Source organism: Etheostoma cragini, chromosome 17, assembly GCF_013103735.1.
Source record: "Etheostoma cragini isolate CJK2018 chromosome 17, CSU_Ecrag_1.0, whole genome shotgun sequence".
Taxonomy (NCBI): domain Eukaryota; kingdom Metazoa; phylum Chordata; class Actinopteri; order Perciformes; family Percidae; genus Etheostoma; species Etheostoma cragini.
In genome coordinates this window covers 25,467,936-25,484,784 of record NC_048423.1, presented here as the reverse complement: position 1 = coordinate 25,484,784, position 16,849 = coordinate 25,467,936, and the positions used below count along the sequence as shown (strand labels likewise).

General features: G+C 43.4%; 1 protein-coding gene across 4 annotated transcripts in view; it reads right to left on the bottom strand.

The window, feature by feature from the left end:
* Positions 1–16,849, bottom strand: part of birc6 (baculoviral IAP repeat containing 6) — a 104,391-nt gene that overhangs the window by 70,862 nt on the left and 16,680 nt on the right. For all 4 annotated transcript variants that reach the window (XM_034898926.1, XM_034898928.1, XM_034898929.1 and 1 more), the window contains exons 9-29: positions 16,638–16,696; positions 14,774–16,435; positions 14,316–14,465; positions 13,925–14,150; positions 12,789–12,949; positions 12,500–12,631; positions 12,198–12,329; positions 11,866–12,032; positions 10,286–10,413; positions 8,724–8,885; positions 8,474–8,605; positions 6,465–6,562; positions 6,238–6,385; positions 5,488–5,621; positions 4,780–4,926; positions 4,506–4,693; positions 3,756–4,064; positions 2,965–3,064; positions 2,502–2,716; positions 1,415–1,623; positions 496–848 (exon numbers count right to left, since the gene is read on the bottom strand). In XM_034898926.1, the coding sequence (XP_034754817.1) occupies positions 496–848; positions 1,415–1,623; positions 2,502–2,716; positions 2,965–3,064; positions 3,756–4,064; positions 4,506–4,693; positions 4,780–4,926; positions 5,488–5,621; positions 6,238–6,385; positions 6,465–6,562; positions 8,474–8,605; positions 8,724–8,885; positions 10,286–10,413; positions 11,866–12,032; positions 12,198–12,329; positions 12,500–12,631; positions 12,789–12,949; positions 13,925–14,150; positions 14,316–14,465; positions 14,774–16,435; positions 16,638–16,696 (5,012 nt within the window). The remainder of the gene's footprint in view (positions 1–495; positions 849–1,414; positions 1,624–2,501; positions 2,717–2,964; positions 3,065–3,755; positions 4,065–4,505; positions 4,694–4,779; positions 4,927–5,487; positions 5,622–6,237; positions 6,386–6,464; positions 6,563–8,473; positions 8,606–8,723; positions 8,886–10,285; positions 10,414–11,865; positions 12,033–12,197; positions 12,330–12,499; positions 12,632–12,788; positions 12,950–13,924; positions 14,151–14,315; positions 14,466–14,773; positions 16,436–16,637; positions 16,697–16,849) is intronic.

Below are 16,849 nucleotides of genomic sequence, written 5' to 3'. Positions count from 1 at the left end.
GACCAGGCACAGTCAGGTGTAGAGTCTCAGGTAAGGAACAGGGAGACCAGGGACAGTCTCAGGTGAGTCTCAGGTAAGTTTGTTGAGCTTAGTTCATATTTCTGGAGGTGTGTTGCTGTCAGGGTGAGCAGATGATCTTGGCTTACTAGTTTACATTATGATCAGCTACTTCAACAAGTGTACACGAGCAATGTATTTATTTCATATGGGGACACTATTTTAAAATAAGTAATTATGTTTTAATGTATTTTTTGCCTACAAAATAAAGAAATGTTTTATAGAAGAATATTGTTGTCAATATAGTCAGCTTTTTCATTGAATCAAGAGAAACACTGAAGAGAAGGATAATGGTACAGTCTCCCTGCTCCACTAATGATAGTATTAAGGCTTTCCTCTGTGTACACATGTCCTCTACAAGTACAATTGTGGCTGTATTATTTGTGTCTCCTTCAACAATTGCTCTTGAAAATGAAAATGTAATGTTTATTATCTCACCGTTGTTGGAGTGCAGCAGGCTGAGTAGTGTGTCCAAAAGGTAGCGGATGATGGTCCTCAGCTGCTCTGTGGAAGAGTTGTGGACCAGCTCCTGGGCCTCCACAGCCCCGCCCGTGGGGAGCAACCTGCGGCTGGCCCCGAGTGACACGCGCAGTCGTTGGACAGCGTGGTGAGCCAGGTTGAGTTGAAGCTGCAGCTGGATGCAATCCTGGTACGCTGAGAAAACACGCTGGTCCTCTTCCACCACCTTGTCTGGCTTTCGTAAAAAGTACTGGGCATTGTTGGCGCTGTTGAGAGGCGGCAGGTCGATGTTCTGCAGAAGGGTCTCCAGCCGATGGCAAGCCAGATTGTATCTGGTAAAGGAGAACAGCAGAGCATCAAATATGAATCAATCAGTGCTGAAAATAGTTCCCAACAGATTCTACTCAATGTTCTCCATAGTGTCAAATCATAAGAGAAGTTATCTCAGGACACTTTACAGATAGAGTACAGTGTTTCTCATAGGTTCTACTTCGATTCACCGCCCAGGTAAATGAAGACCCGCCTAGGTAGATAACGAAAATCAAAATTCCCTTTTCAGTGTATTTTTTATTTTATTTTATTTTTCACCGCACACAGATCAGCTGCCCTCCAGCTGATTTTTATGACAAAGCACATCATGGCTACACTTTTTTTTGTCATTTGTTTACAATGTAATAAACCCACAACCCCAATGTGTGTGATACCTCTGATTGGTGGAACTCATGTCATGTGACATGTTGGTTAAACTCTTTAATAATTAAAAAAAACAAAAAGAGAAATAAAAATCTGAGATTAAGACATTTCATGTATGAGGAAATTACAACTCAATTGAACAGATTTTGGGTCAATTAGTAGCAAGGTCAGTCAAACAGTAATATTATAGGACATTCAGTCTTACCTGCACTGGATGTCTTCCTGCAGTGCCACCATCATGGACAAGTGCTGATCCACGTCGGGCTGGCTGGCTGCCTCGCTTTCTCCCCGCAGAGGATCGTGCATCAATTTAAGCTCACTCTCCCACGGCAGGATGTAAGTGTGGCCATAGTAGAAGCCCAGTGGGATCTTTGCCCGAGCATTGGTGCTGCCATAGCGCCCAATCACAGTGATCTAATGAAGAAAAAGAGGGGGATGGTAAACTAACAAAAGCCACAAAAACTCAAAACATCAGAGGCCTGTACTACGAATCAAGAGCAACATGCCCTAGATTTATTTCAGTTACCCGGCTTCACCTAACCACCGCGGTCCTACATCAGCTGTGTCACGATGGTGGTTATCAACTAGTTCAGTCAACCCAGGGATTCCCAATCCAGAGACGCACACATTCACATTAAAGAGGCGGTGTTTGCACAGCATGACCAATCGCAAACATCTACCAGAAACGCATATTTTACATAAGAAGAGCAAACTATAATTCTACATAAATATTAACAATAAGAACACAGACACAGTTTTACAGGCAAAGTGCAATAAAGTCGCTGCTTCCTAAAAAAGGAAGGACTGCTGGCCAAAAAAAGCTGACGGTGTAAATTTGTAAATCACAACGTCAGGCCAAGATCTGAACATAATTACACTTGTGCTTTCATAAACTGTCATTGATTTAGCCTATTATTTCAATGCTACCATGGCAGTGGGAAGCTATTGTGAGAACATAAAAATATCTAAACACAATTCAAACTGATGTGTGGCATCGGCAACACGCTCTTTCTCTCCACGCATCGAGCTCCAGAGGCTCTTCTAAGAATGGTGACGCCATTTTCTCGAGTGTTGATTGGTCAGAAGGCGTGCTTTACACCGGTTGTTCTCTGATCTCCAACATAACCCGCTCTCAACCAGGTTAGGTATTCACCATAAGCTACCACGGCGACTGAACCCGGTAACAACTGATCCACCAACGTGACAGAGTTAGCTTGGTAACGCCAAATCTTGCTCCGTAATACAGGCCTCAGGTCAACCAACCTGCAACTTTCCACAGTAAATATACAGACCTTCATGAACCTGCAGACAGGTGGTGGAAGCAGGTCGTGCAGAATGAGAGAGTGGGTGCTGATGTCGGTGGCCACCACCAGCCTACGGCCGTCCACCTCCTCTCCCAGGGTCCAGATGTCTATGGACAGAGAGGCCAGGTCGCCACAGGTCGGGATCAGAGCGTCTGTCAGCAGGACGGGACGGCCGAAGTCCAGCGTCACAAAGCGACGAGCTCCTAGGAAGAAAGGTAGGGGTAACAGGAAGTTCACTTTGTTTTTCAAGATTTTAAATGTAAAAGTTTCATCACAATTATTTCTTAATAGATAACTTGTGACAAATGTGACATGATTTGAAAGCACAATTACATTTTCTTTACTCTCTAACCTGTTTCAAAAATGTGTTTCAGTATGTGCACATCTAAATAAATAAGACATTTTAAGCACCACTTAGGTGGTAATTATGGAACATTGCTACATGACATACCAGAATGCATCCGCTCTATGATGATGGACTGGTGTGGAGGAGGCTGCAGGAAGTGAGATGCCTGGGAAATGGCCAAAGCCAGACCACTGCCCATGGGGCTCTGCAGCAAAAAAAAACAACATTATTCCACATTTGAAAATTAAACTTTATACATTTTTTTTCATTTTAATGCACTGACTCTACTTTGGCTGATAGCCATTTCATCAACTCTTCTTTCACACTGTATGTTACTCAGGCTGTGTATCGTTTCAGAATGTTCACACCTACTGTTAATGTTGGGGAATCATTTTTACATGCCTTATATTAGACTAGATATTGTTTTAGATTTCAAAGATAGATATATATATATATATATATATATATATATATATATATATATGGCGCAGATATTGTTTTTCCCCCAGGTTTTAAAGGCAGCATTACAGTAAAGTGATGTAATTTTCTGAACTTACTAGACTGTTCTACTATTTGCCTTCACCCACTAACTAATTATTTCCACATTATTAATGATAATCAAAAATGATATAATTTTGTGTAAGCACCAGTAGTCAACCCTACAATATCATTGAAATATGGATAGAGGTATTTGGTCAAAGCTGTTGTGATATTTGATTTGATTTTCTGAAAAGTGATAGAACTGTTTAAACTGCAAACAACTTATTTCAGCCTGACGTGTTTACTGATGTGTTGGTCATTGACAAGCACAGTTTGCTGCAGGGGAGACCTCTTTAAGTTTTGATACTGAGCCAGCTGTCATTGATAAAGAAAGCATATAGCAGCATAGAACTAACCGGCTTGGCTTTCTGGGAGTTCTTGTGTGCTGCCAGGTTGACAGGCCCGGGGTCCATCATGGAGCCGGGGAATAGGTGAGCCAGCTCTGCGCTAAAGGCCGCCGACACCGCCTCGTTGGGCGGCGTGAGAGGGGGGGTCATGAACAGGGGAGTAGTTTTAGGTGTTGGGGGGATGACATCAGAGGGGTGAATGAAGAAGCCCGGAGCAGAGGCGGCATTGGATGGCACCGAGTTGTGGATGGGCCCCACACCAGAGGCATTAGCGGCTGCAGAGGTGGTCTGGTGGAGCTTGGCCTCCAGTTTGGCCTTCTGTTATCACAGACAAAGGAGCTATTACTAACCACAAGGTTTTATAACAGCATCATCACTTGCAGACACACATTCTTCACCTGGATACTCCTGTAGTCATATAAAAGCCAGAACTTGCTGATGAAAGGCTTCTCCATTTATTGCATGTGCATGGTTCCTGTGCATGTGTGTGTGATTTGGGCCTATGCGTGTAATACATATATACGGTATATTATAACATACTTTATTTAGCCTTCTGTAATAATGTGTTCTTCTTTAATCAAATAATCAATTCACTCTACTCCCTATTCAAATGGTGAGTAGCTCAATTAGTGGTGGTGAAAGAAACACAACTACTAAAAAACTACTACAACTACCACAACCTCTAATCCATTACATGGATTGCTAGACGTTATGATATATTAAATATTTTTAAAGCAATTTTGTATATGTGTCTTTGACCTGCTGCTGCAGCTTTAGCAGTTGCTGCTGTTTCTCCTGCAGGACCTGCAGCTGCTGCTCTGCAGACACCATGGCGTGGGACAACGACTGCAGGGCCACCTGGGCTGCAGAGCTCAAAGCGGTAGAAGCTTCACCAACCGTTCCTGTTGACAGGCCACCCACCGCAGGCGTCACGCCAAATGTACTTACTGGAATTAAAGAGTAGAAGTTCAGGCAGTGACCGGTTCATGAGCAAAGGACAAGTAAAGTGAAATGAAAGAAAAGTCAAGTTTACCGGTGAACATGCTGGCGTCATCTCGTTCCACCCGTGTGCCATCACTAGTGGAGATACAAGTAAAGTGCAAAGGCTCTACCTCCAGGAGTCCTGTCAATGCTGTAAAGCTGCCTTCGGCCGCTGCACAGCTGCTTACTTTTCCATTCCCTGCAGGACGAACAACACAAACGATCACTTTTGGGTTGTACACTGCTTACAACTCAGAAGAGCATCAAAACGAACCAAATAGATTGGTTGTCCTGGACGGATTTTCCTAATAATGCTTATACTGATATACTGAAGTAACGTTTTCAATGCAGTGTGGTAGTAGTACTTTTATTGAAATAAAGTATCTGAATTCTTCTTCCACCACTGTTTGCTGTTATAGAGATGGAGACGCAGCGTTAGAGATATGGGAATTGATTAGGAGTTAATGCCCCACCTTTGCAAACAAAAAGATCCAGACTCTCTTGGGCGTCAGACTTGGAGGAAATAGTACCCCCAAGAGCCAGGTGGTTCTAGTGCTAACCTGATATATGGATGTAAATACACTTTACCAATGTAGGAACGGAAGCCAAATTTAAACATGATCCCCTCATTAAATGGCCAAAATATACTGGACAAGTTCAAACTATTTTAAAGTTATCTTCTTTGGTATTTATAGTATCTTTGTATATAACAGTGTTATAGCATAGCTTAACATGATGGTAATCAGTGCATAGCTAATACCTGACAGAATGTCAGAGAGGTCGATCTCATCTGACTGGACTCCAATGCTGCTGTTGAAGGCATTCTTACAGGAGGAACCACTGACCTCCAGGTCAAAGAGCACCGGGTCAAATGGAGAGCTGTACAGGCCGTACCTTGAAGAGGAGGATGATAGTGTTAGGGTAGAATGATCAAGGAAGTAAGGACACTGCTAATGAGACCATCCTGAATTTGTTTGATCCCTGGGCCCTGCGGTCAACATGTCAAATTGTCTCGGGGCAAGATACTGAACCCCAAACTGCTCCTGGTTCTGCTCCATCGGTGTGTGAATGTTGTCATGCTGATGAGCATGACTTTGTATGGCAGCCTGGGCCACAAGTGTGTCAATGTGTGTGTGAGTAGGGTGAAAGGTGCCTGTAGTGTGTAAAGCACTTTGAGCGGTTAAGACCAGAAAAGCGCTGTAGAAATGCAGTCTATATGCCATTTACCAAGCATCATAAAAGAACTACTGGTATTTACTTATTACAAGTTAAGTAATTGTATTAAATGTTGTTTGTGCAGTTCTAACAAGGTAACGTCCACACAACAGCTTAATTCGCCGGAAAATACTTTTAATAGTGCAAATAAGGCACAAAGCATTTCGGCGTTCTTTGAAAGTTCACTTTTTTTTCTGCACCTGCAACTACATGGATGTGCACAACATTGTTGTGTTTATGCAGCTTTAGCCTGCAGAGGTTGTAAGCTTCCCCTGTACTGGACCGTGAGAAGTACCTGGTCTGCAGCAGTGCCTCTAGCGGGGTGAGGCGGTCCTGCAGCTGGCGAGAGATGGTGGTGAGCAGGGCAGCGCAGGCGGTGCTGCAGCCCGCCAGGTCCTCTTCCTTTACATAGTTCAGCAACACAAAGTACCAGAACACCGAGCCTAAAAGCAGACAGGAGAAAGACAGGTGAGAAGAGCAATACTGGGGCATGTTGTTCTATATTGTTGTTCGGTTACTTACCGCCTGTTGCTGCTGCAGGCAAGTACGGCATATTGTCAAGCATAGCCTTCAGGAGACACACGGCAAAACCCTGTTGACTCGGCTCCCCTTTCCCATTGCTACAGTAGGAAATACAACAGTATGTTCATTAGGATTGCAATATAAAAGTGATCAGGGAAGAACAACTACTTCATCATATAGGCCTTTACAACTACGGAAACTTAAATCAAACCTAAATTAGGCCACTGTTCAATGAATAAAGCCAAGTTCAGGTATTCTTGGGTGAAGAAATGCAACACAGCAAACACAACAATCAATGATGCAGGATAAGTGATCTGAAAGAAAGTTTGCTCTAATATACAGGTGATATTCCAATCAGAGTATTCAGCATGTGTGTTTTGCTGCAATGCATTGCATTTGTGTACTGTAACGTTTGTGCAGTGTTGAGGAGTTAAGTTACTTTCCAAATGCAGTAAACACAATGGTATTTTCTTAACATTTAACACTTGCAGTAGTAAACTATTTTGTTCTATTGTATTTCTTGCTCTTTCCCCTCCAGCCCATGTTTCCCCTGGCCAGATGAAACTTTACCATTTCCAGTGATATTGGGGTTGATGCTATAGAGCACGGGTCTTCAACGTTTTTTAAAGCCAAGGACCACTTAACAGAGAGAGAGAGAGAGAGAGAGAGAGAGAGCAGGGACCCCCTACTACAATGTTGTATAAAAGTAAGCAGCATATTAAACTGGGGACTACATTAACGTGTAGGGCGGCCTAAAGCCTTTTTAAATACCTTTTAAGGACATAGAAAACTAAGCTATTAAAACAATTGTTGGCATGATTTTATAAATCATGTTTTAATGTTAAAGCAACACTAGAGAAGCCTTCCTGCTTCGGTCCTCCTACAGGTTGGAAGCGGAATAGTCCATTACATTACGTTGTCCAGTTCATTCAAAATACAGATCCGCTACCCGATATGGCAAACTTGCATAATGTAACGGGACAACTCTGCTTTTGACCTGTAGCAGAAAAACCCTTATAACTCCCATCACGCATAAGAAATACACATATCCACGCGTTCCCTGAATTCATCTGAACCTCGTGATATAGAACACGCCCATTCCGCCTACCGATCGGCACGAAATGACGTGAGAAAAAGTTATCAAAAGAATTTTTATGGGAGAAAGATTGTTCAAATTACGCACAAACATATTTGCCTAGCTAGCTAAGAAAACAAATTTTGCCATTTCTCTGCCAAAATTTATGATATCAATCAAGACTTAAGATTCTTGTTTCCCATGACCCTCGGAGGCTCTTCAACCGATAAATTGGCCACTAGGGAAACTAACGGTTCATCTGGTTTTTACAAACTTTTGAGGGTACCATCAAGGGTCACTCTAGAGGCCACGCCTACAGTGGAGTACTGATTCGTCAAAGTAGACGTGGCCTATGGGACCCAAGTTTGGATTCACCACTTACATAATGTGACTCCCCCATCCAACATGGCGCATTAGAAAACCTTACATCACCATAGTCCTTGCAATGAGCTGAATCTGATTATATAGGCCACGCCAAAGTGTCTAGTTATTATTATCATTATTACCTATTGGCCAGTTGGCCAATCTTTAATGTGTGTTTTTTTTTTACAAATAGGTTTATTTATATTTGCTAATTATATGTTGGATTTAAGTTAAATTTAACAATTAATTCATTACCAATAATTTTGTCTAATTGATAAAGTTGTGTGTATAAGGTCTTAAGGTTGCCACTTAGGAGCCAAGAATGTCACCTCCCGACTGAGACTGTATTCATTCATTCATAAAACATTTTCCCATTTTGATGGGTGGTGCCCCCGAGGTGAAATAAAATGTTGTTAATCCACGATAATTTCCAGAACTGAGTATAATTATTCTATTTAATCTCTGTTCCAAATACTGTGGGTACCCCATATGATATTGGTGTCCAGTCTCAAAGCTTCCGTAGTGGAAAAGAGCTAAAAGCAACATTACTAAAATCAACCATTCTTCTTACCTGATACAAAGTGCTAGAAAGCGAGCACATTTATGTGCTATACTCCGGCCAGCCTCAAAGAAACACATCCGCACAATATCCGTTAGACGCGTTCGGGTTTTCACCAGCAGGCCCTCTTTTCCTTCTCTTAAACTAAAAAGAAGCCACAGGATATATTACTTGTCTGTAAAATATCAAAGTGGAAGTAATGTGTGACCTAGATGTCCTAGATGATGCAGTCTTATTTGCTGTGCAGGAACTTTAGTCCTACCTGCAGGGTCCATTAGAGAAAACCCCAGCCAGCCAGCACAAGATGTCTAGGATGAGGCTTTGGGCGTGCTCCGTGGACGGGCTGTCCTCAGTCCGCCGACACAGCGCGTCCAGCAACTTCTCATGGAAGTCCGGGAACTGCAGCATAGCACAGCGTTGGACCCTGAAAAGCAATGAGGGACATAAAGACAGTTGGTTAAAAGTTTTTCTGCAATATGTACAGTAGAAACAAAGACCTTCAGGCTTCAGAACAGTTTGTCTTCCACCCCCCAGCACTGAATTCAAAACACAGTACATCAGCACAGTTTAATACATCAAAATTCTTGAAAAGATCATGTTGCCTTATGCTGAAAAGGAAATGCCTTTGAAATAGGTCCTTCTACAAGACAAGGACCCAAAACACACCAGGAAGGAGCAAAGTCCTGGTTCCAGATGAACCACATTGATGTTTTGGAGCGGACCTCAGTCCCATAGAAAACTTGTGGGGTGACATCAAAAATATTGTTTCTGAAGCAAAACTCAGTAATGCAGAGGAATTATGGGATGTAGTTCAATGGTCCTGGGCTGGAATACCTGTTCACAGGTGACTCCATGCAACACAGATGTGAAGCAGATCTCAGAAATAATGGTTATGCAACTAAATATTTGTGTAGCGACTCAAAGTAAAGCAAATCCTTGAGACATTTTTCAGTTCATACAGTAAATGTTTGAGTTTGTAAGGAAACCTGTAAATAGTGCTTTATTTTTGAACAGCCTAATATTCCATTTTGGGCATGTTTTGATTTAGAATTGAATGTGCAGTGTTCCCGATGCATTGATATTATGGCATTTAAAGCTATTCTAAGGATTTTGAGCATAATTCACTTTTTTTTTTTAAACACTGCTGTTATTCTGAACACAACTGTGTACTATATTTTTTCTTATTTAACTGCCTAGTACGTTCACTGACAGTGTTTAAAAAGTGCAATCCACATGTTTACATATGTTTATTACAGTAAATAATAATGTAAATACAACTAAGTGTGGTAAAGCCACATATTTGTTTTTATATTATTTAGTTTGTTTCTGCCTTTCATGTGAATGTTTCCACCAGGCTGGGTCAGCGCTCATCATACTACTGGGATTGAATAGTTCAATAAAAGATGTCATTCATATGAATTTATGCATCACCTAATTTCATCATCAAATCCAGGCCTGGCCTCCAGAAGAGAACTGATGGTTTAATCTATCTAATCTTGTGTTGTTCATACCATACAATGATTTACTGCATGTCTTTGTTGAATAATACAGAAGATAAAGAGCTTACAAAATAATCTCATATTAAATCACAATCGCAATATTGGTGAAAAAAAAAATCACAATTAGATTATTTTCAAAATCGTTCAGCCCTTGTTCCGAAATGGGATCACGATAGAGACCTCACACTGATTTGGGATCCCAGTGAGGTGTCGACAGCATGTAGGAACCATCCAGACAATTGTATCAAGTGTATGTCTTGCTGTGTTTAGTGTTCACCATGAAAACATGTTGACAGTGTAAACAGAACGTCAACATTAATCGGACCTTTCTTTGGGCATCGATGTCTTCTTAAACCGTCTGATTGTGACTGACGCTTCCTGCAGCAGGTCACATCCTCGCAGGTTTTCTACTTTTTTCAAAGGTGCAGTGGTTTCGCTTTTCACTGCAGAGACCTACACACAACACGCACAACATACACACACGCACACACACAATGAAATTGTGTCAGTGGTGGACTAATTATTCATTTTGCTTTAATGGGTTTCCATTACTGGTAACAGTTTACTAAACAATGCCATTATGACAAGTATGACTTTGAATATGTTTGACAGTTTGAAATGTATCAGATTAAAAATGTACAATTTTGTTTGTAAAGGATAGGTTCACAATTTTCCCATGTCCATCAGTCAGGTACCCATTCGCACGCTGAACCTGTTTTTGCTTGCTGTAATCACTCCTCCTGTTCATCCCTACCCTGAGGAGATCTATTCATAACATGATTCAATCTAAGTGATCCTGGACAAAACCCACAGTCCTCGTTCTGTGCAAAAAATACATTTTTAAAATAAGTTGAGCATTAAGTCTATCTGAAAAAAAAAAAAGAAGGTTTTTAGCAGTCTGACTGAGTCAACTCAAGTGAGTATCTTCTAAAGTCTTTTTAGGACAGAGTTTGTACTGAGTGTTACTATAGCTCCTTTCACACAGCCTCTTTAAGGTGGGACTGTAGTGCTTTGCAGCCGCTTCGCCGCCTGTGTCAAAGTTACAAAGACGGAATGTGGGGACAGAGCTGTTGCGCCTTTAAGCAGGCAGCGGAGGTAGTGGCAGAGCCGTAACAGTGCTGAACCAAGTCTTTGTGAAATGTATGATGCAGTATGTGAGTTGACCCACAGACAGGTCAAAAAGTGGAAAAGCAGTGTTCTCAGTAGCTAAAGTTATTAACAATTTACAGAAACAATGCATACAATAGTCCACCTTCTCTTCCACTCGCTCTCTCTCTCTCAAACGCATATATAATGTACGTGTGTGCCGCGGCGCTCAGTCCGCCTTTGTCCTCTCTACTGAGAACTGTAGTCCTAAAAATGCTTGAGGGTCCGGTCGGGTTAGCGTGGTTAAATCAACACTGCGGAGTGCTCACACATTAGACGCCGCATTGTTGCATTAAACGTTACTCCTTTTTTGCTAGCGAATGCCGGCATGCTATGTGAAGTCAAACACTGGGGCAGCATTATGCCGCCTTTGTCTGGTTCTGTGTGAATAAGCAAAGCCGGCATAGCAGCAGACCTTCCACTGGAGTGGAACAAGGAACCACTGTCTAGCAAAATATAGAAAGACTAAGACTGCACTTAATGGACTGTAAATAGAAAGAAACTCAATTGATTTAACTATAAAAGACTCATACTAACATACATGCTTAACTAAGATAAACTTCAAATATATTCTTGGACCAAACTACAACTGTAGATTTTGTCCCCCAGCACTTACTTTGGAAGCACACTAGCAAAAAATCTCTTAATGGCCCGTAAGAACAGGAGCAATCATTACAGCAACGTTCATATTGGCATGTAAGTTTTGTTTTAAAATTTGAACCTATGTCTAAAAAAGGACTAGAAGCTGTGTATTTATACCTTGGAGGCCTGAGCCCGTTGCAGCAGGGTAGACAGTGAGTGGGCTTTGGTGCTCTGGGGCTTGGCACTGGGCATCCTCACCACAGGCCGGGGGCTCTCCTCCATAGCCCTGTCACTCACTGCTTTGATGTGAACCAGGAATGAGCGGTACTTGCCTCCTGCCATGCCTGCAGTGGAAAGTGCAAGGGAACAACTGAGAAAAACACACACACACTTCATGGAGGATTCTTCCTATCATCTTCCTGATCACAAAAAGCTAAAGTGTTAGGTTGTGATCAGGTCAGGGTCGGGCCAGTGACTCAACAGAAATGTGTTGATGTGACTGTTGTTACCTTTGACCAGCTTGGGGCTGGTGAGGCTGAGCATGCCTGCATGGCCAGAGAGGTCCAGCCCACTGGCCAACCACACTGGACCACACAGGATGTCCTCCTTGTGGTCCTCTAGGAATGGACAGAGCATGGAGCCTACAGCAAACACATGAATTACATCATTTTAATGGAATGCAGCCTTCAAAACCAGGAAAAGAGAACACTTGCAATATTATATCTACAATCTTAGACTATATCCAGTCTCATATCACAATATAAATATAATATCAATATATTGCCCAGCCCTAGCTGGTTGTATCATTTACCTGATGTCTCTTCTATGTCCATAAATTGGATGTCCTCTGTGAAGTCATGCAAAAGGGGCTGACCGTTCCTTTCCCCGTTGGCATGGAGGACACTGGAGAGGGGGAAGGAGATCTGTCTGTCCACCGCTGTCTCTGTTACAGACATGAGAGGAAACATTTAGATACAGATTGTGGTTCACCCCAATTAATTTTAGCTGAAAGACAAAAGGAACATCATGAAATACCAAAGCTGAAAAAGAAATATGGTGTCCCTGATCAAAAAGAATACAATTCAAAGCTGTGTCCTTACCACTAACTTTGCCCAGCCCGGGTGCTTTGTTCTTTAATAAAGTGACCTGGATCTGAGGAATGTTGACAATGTTTGGATTCAGGAGGAACTTGAAGTCAACATGGCCCACCATGCAGGCCTTGGGAAGCACCAGCTCAAACACATGCTCGTCCCAGCTGGAGCTGCAAAGACAATGCGGGTCACCAAATTAGGGATCGACCAATACTGTTTTTTCCAAGGCCGGTATGGATTAATAGTAGTTAATGAAACTGATAATCAATATTTGGAACAGATATGCATTTACAGTGAAAATGAAAATCTGTAAGTCAAATGTAGCCTATGTTCCTGTTTTTGTGGCTAAGTTACTGATGGGAACAACAATCTTTGACATTGGTCCATTATTAAGCAAGATTGCTCCAGTTGGCAGCGGCAAAACAAACTACAATGTAGCTACAATGTCCTTCTACTGAATATATTGAATGAAATATGATAATCTTAAGATAAGAGTAGAATGGTAAGAGGCTAAAATATAAGACCCTAAACTATCTAAACATGGGGGCAGCTAAGTGGAAGATTTTTAAAGAATTTGATTTACCTGCACAATCCATACTGGGCAACTACAGACACTAAGATTAAAGTTTGCATAAGCCAAACCATTGGGCTAAGGTAGGCCTTAGTGTATGGTTTAAGACCTGCAAAAGGTTTCACCTGGAAATGCAAGCAAGAATACTGAAATGGCTATTTTCATATTTATGTGGCCTGCCTTTAAATATTGTCATATATGAACAAGATTGATAAAGAAATAATGAATATTTTTGGAAAGAAATCAATTGTTCTTTTGTCATATTATATCTACCCAGATAAACTCATGGAAAGGAGAAGATCCCTTTAAAAACGTGTTACTGCTAGCAAGAAAGCCATCATGGCTGCAGACAAACCCTCTAAGATGGCTGGACTGTATATAAATGTAAATAAACAGTATGGAGAAATTGCCCTTTACATATGAGGTCAATATGTGAAATATTAATAGAAACTGACTACATATATGTGCTTATAACCAATTACATAGGACAGTGAAAGATCATGTTCCTGTACAACTACTGTTGCCCATATTACATATTCCTTTTGCCTGAAAATACCAATAAAGTCAAAGCTACCCGTCAGTCTGAAGCTTCCAGGTGCGGGTGTGTTGGGCTGCATCTCCGTGATGCTGCTGGTGAAGGTGCTGTGGGTGGCGGCGCTGCTGCTGCTCTTGCTGCACCTCCACCCAGCATGGTGGCACTGTGGCCGAGAAGCGGGGGGTCAACGTCTCGAAGCGTGTCAGCTCCACTAGTGACATGAGGCTTTCTGTAGTCAGCGGTTGGTCCACCAGGAGGTCCACTCCTGCACAAGTTGTGGGACAGTTGTGAAACATCAGAATAACAGTATCAGGTGGGGGCCAAATAAACGAAAACCTACATGTGTCTGGTTTACTGTCAGACAATGGGGTCTACAATTCCCCCCGATGTAGGGGGATGAATGACTGAGTGTGTCTTGTGTCAGTTTTACCTGTGATCCCAGGACTAGAGGGGTTGGAGCAGGGCTTAGCCCCCTCATGCAGAAGTTCAGCCCCTTTAGAAATGGGGCCATCAATAAACATGTCTCCATCATCTATATCGTCACACACACCTCCAATTTGAAGGAAATGAAGTTCTCCACCTTGAGAAGGGGAAAGAAATATAATAAATACCTACAAATTCTTTCACTTCTATTGCAACGCTGACCTTAGTTTATTTATCTTTACAGTATATAGTTGAAGTAAGTTTATAATGTCAACTCATCTACCTGCAGGTGCTTAACCACAACAATGTATAGATACAGCGAGTTATATAAACTGATTTGTCATAAAGATATGATAAGAAAACGTCATCATCATTTATCAGTGCAAGTTAAAGCAAGCCTATGCATCCCAGTAGTCTACAGTGCTGCTGTCTGCAGGGAAACTGGTCCAGGCAGGAAGCACTCACCTTTGGTACAGGCACAAAGGCGGTCAGTCCCAGAGCAATAGGTAACTGAGACAAAGGGGTCCGTCTCCTCTGCTGAACCTTCCTTTATAGGCGGTTCCACCTTGGCCAGGACCTCCAAAGTGGACAGGTCCAGTATCATAATGTACCCAGCCTGTGTGGTGACCACCAGGTGGCCCAGGCCAGTCACATCTATCCGCTTGCACTCTTTGTGTCCCCAGGCAGAGGCCGAGGGGCTAGTGACAGTAGCGCTGCTGCTAGTTGTGGCTGCTCCACATGCAGTCCCTGTTCCAGACGCAGCAGAGCTGGCTGGACCCGCACCAAACCCAGAGGAGCCATTTTTGGACCCAGAGGAGTGAGCCTCCTCAGGAGCCTCTTCACTGTCATCCTCCCTGCTATCAAGCACATCTGGAGGAAGCAAAATGAGAGAGGTGATGGCATCACAGGGGTCCCAGATCTGCTGCACCTTGACAGGTTCCACGTCCAAGGTGACAATACGTGTGGAGTAGTTGAGCTTGTAGAGTGCAAGATAGCCTCCACTCCCACCACTTGGGGTCCTCTGCTGCTGCTGCTGGTCTCCCGGGGGCAGAATGAGGGGGGTCTGAGGTGGTGACCCCCCTGAGTGGTGGCCTTCCACCCCATTGGCCACTGAGTGGAGGGGGTCTCCTTTGCGCTGGCTGCAGAGGGCAGAGTGCAGGCGGTTGAGATTGTTGAGGGCTTCCACTTGGTTTGTAGCGCTCAGAGATTCAGCGCCACATCGTTGCAAGCCCACAAGAAGGTGCACACCATCCCAGCAGGGCGTGATAGAGTCCACATAAAGATTCTCCTCTTCCAACTGTTTGGGCAGCCTCAAGCACTGCACCAGTGCTCCAGGTCGAGGCGGGGTGGAGGCTGTTGCTGCAGCCAGTGTGCTCCATTTGTCCATGTGACCATCTAACCCTGCCAGATTAGTTGCTGCATCAGCAAACTGCTGAATGTAAGTGATAGGGGGATCCTGAAGAAGAAGCTGCTCATGTGTGTCAAACTCCATCTCTATAATCTGTGGCACAGTGAAGCCCTCCTCGTGGAGTCCCTTGCTCATTAGGTTGTTCATTTGGGCAAACACCTGCCCTGAGGACTTGTCGTCCACTTCTCTGATACTGTACAGCAACAGCACGGGTATAGTCCTGCGCACAGCCGGCAGGGAAGAGGGGCTTGGTGGATGGGAACCCACTAGGTTAGAGAAGGCCTGCTCCTGGGCTGCAGTCTGGGGGTTGCAGGTCTCTATCTCCATGGAACCCTGGTCCTGTAGAGGTCCAGGGTGGGAGGGGTCAGGGCCTTGAGTCCTAAGGGGAACATCTGTGGTCCTGCGTGTTGTAGCTGGAGCTGTGGGTGGGGGTCCAGCCATGGGGGTGCTGGATGCTGAGCGGTAGCTGAGCAGGCCTCCGGCCAGCAGGCAGGGAAAGGGAATGTTGTGGTGGTCAGAGACCTTGTCCTTTGCTTTGGCCTGGCCGTGGGCCTTTGCTTGGTTTAGTGAAGGGTTGGCACCCAATTCCTCCAGGTCCTTGACCGTGTCTTCCAGCACACTGGCCACGACCTCCCACTGGAGCTTCTCTGGCTGCTGGAGAACACTAAGAGACGTCACCCCCAGGCTGACATCCATGCTCTCCCACTGGGACTGCTGGCCTGGAAAAAGAAAGGCAAGAGAACAGGTCGGAGGTCTTTCTTGTCTAGAACCTGACACCAATGATAAAATCTATTCCAATGAGACCTAACATAAAGAGAATAATAATAAGATAATAATGTGTGTTTTAAATGTATCCAAGTAGCTTTAGATATGGTTTGTCCAAATCTGAACAACAAGGAAACAACAAACTAGGCTTCATACCTGTTACGGACTCTGACCGGGAATGCTCATCACTGTCTGAATCCTCTAACTGGTCATCACTGGAAAATAAGTAGTGGTTAAAAAGAAAACATGACTAACATGTTAAATACAAACTGGGAACTGGGACTCAATCGCTGACGCACACACACACACACACACACACACACACACACACACACACACACACACACACACACACACACACACACACA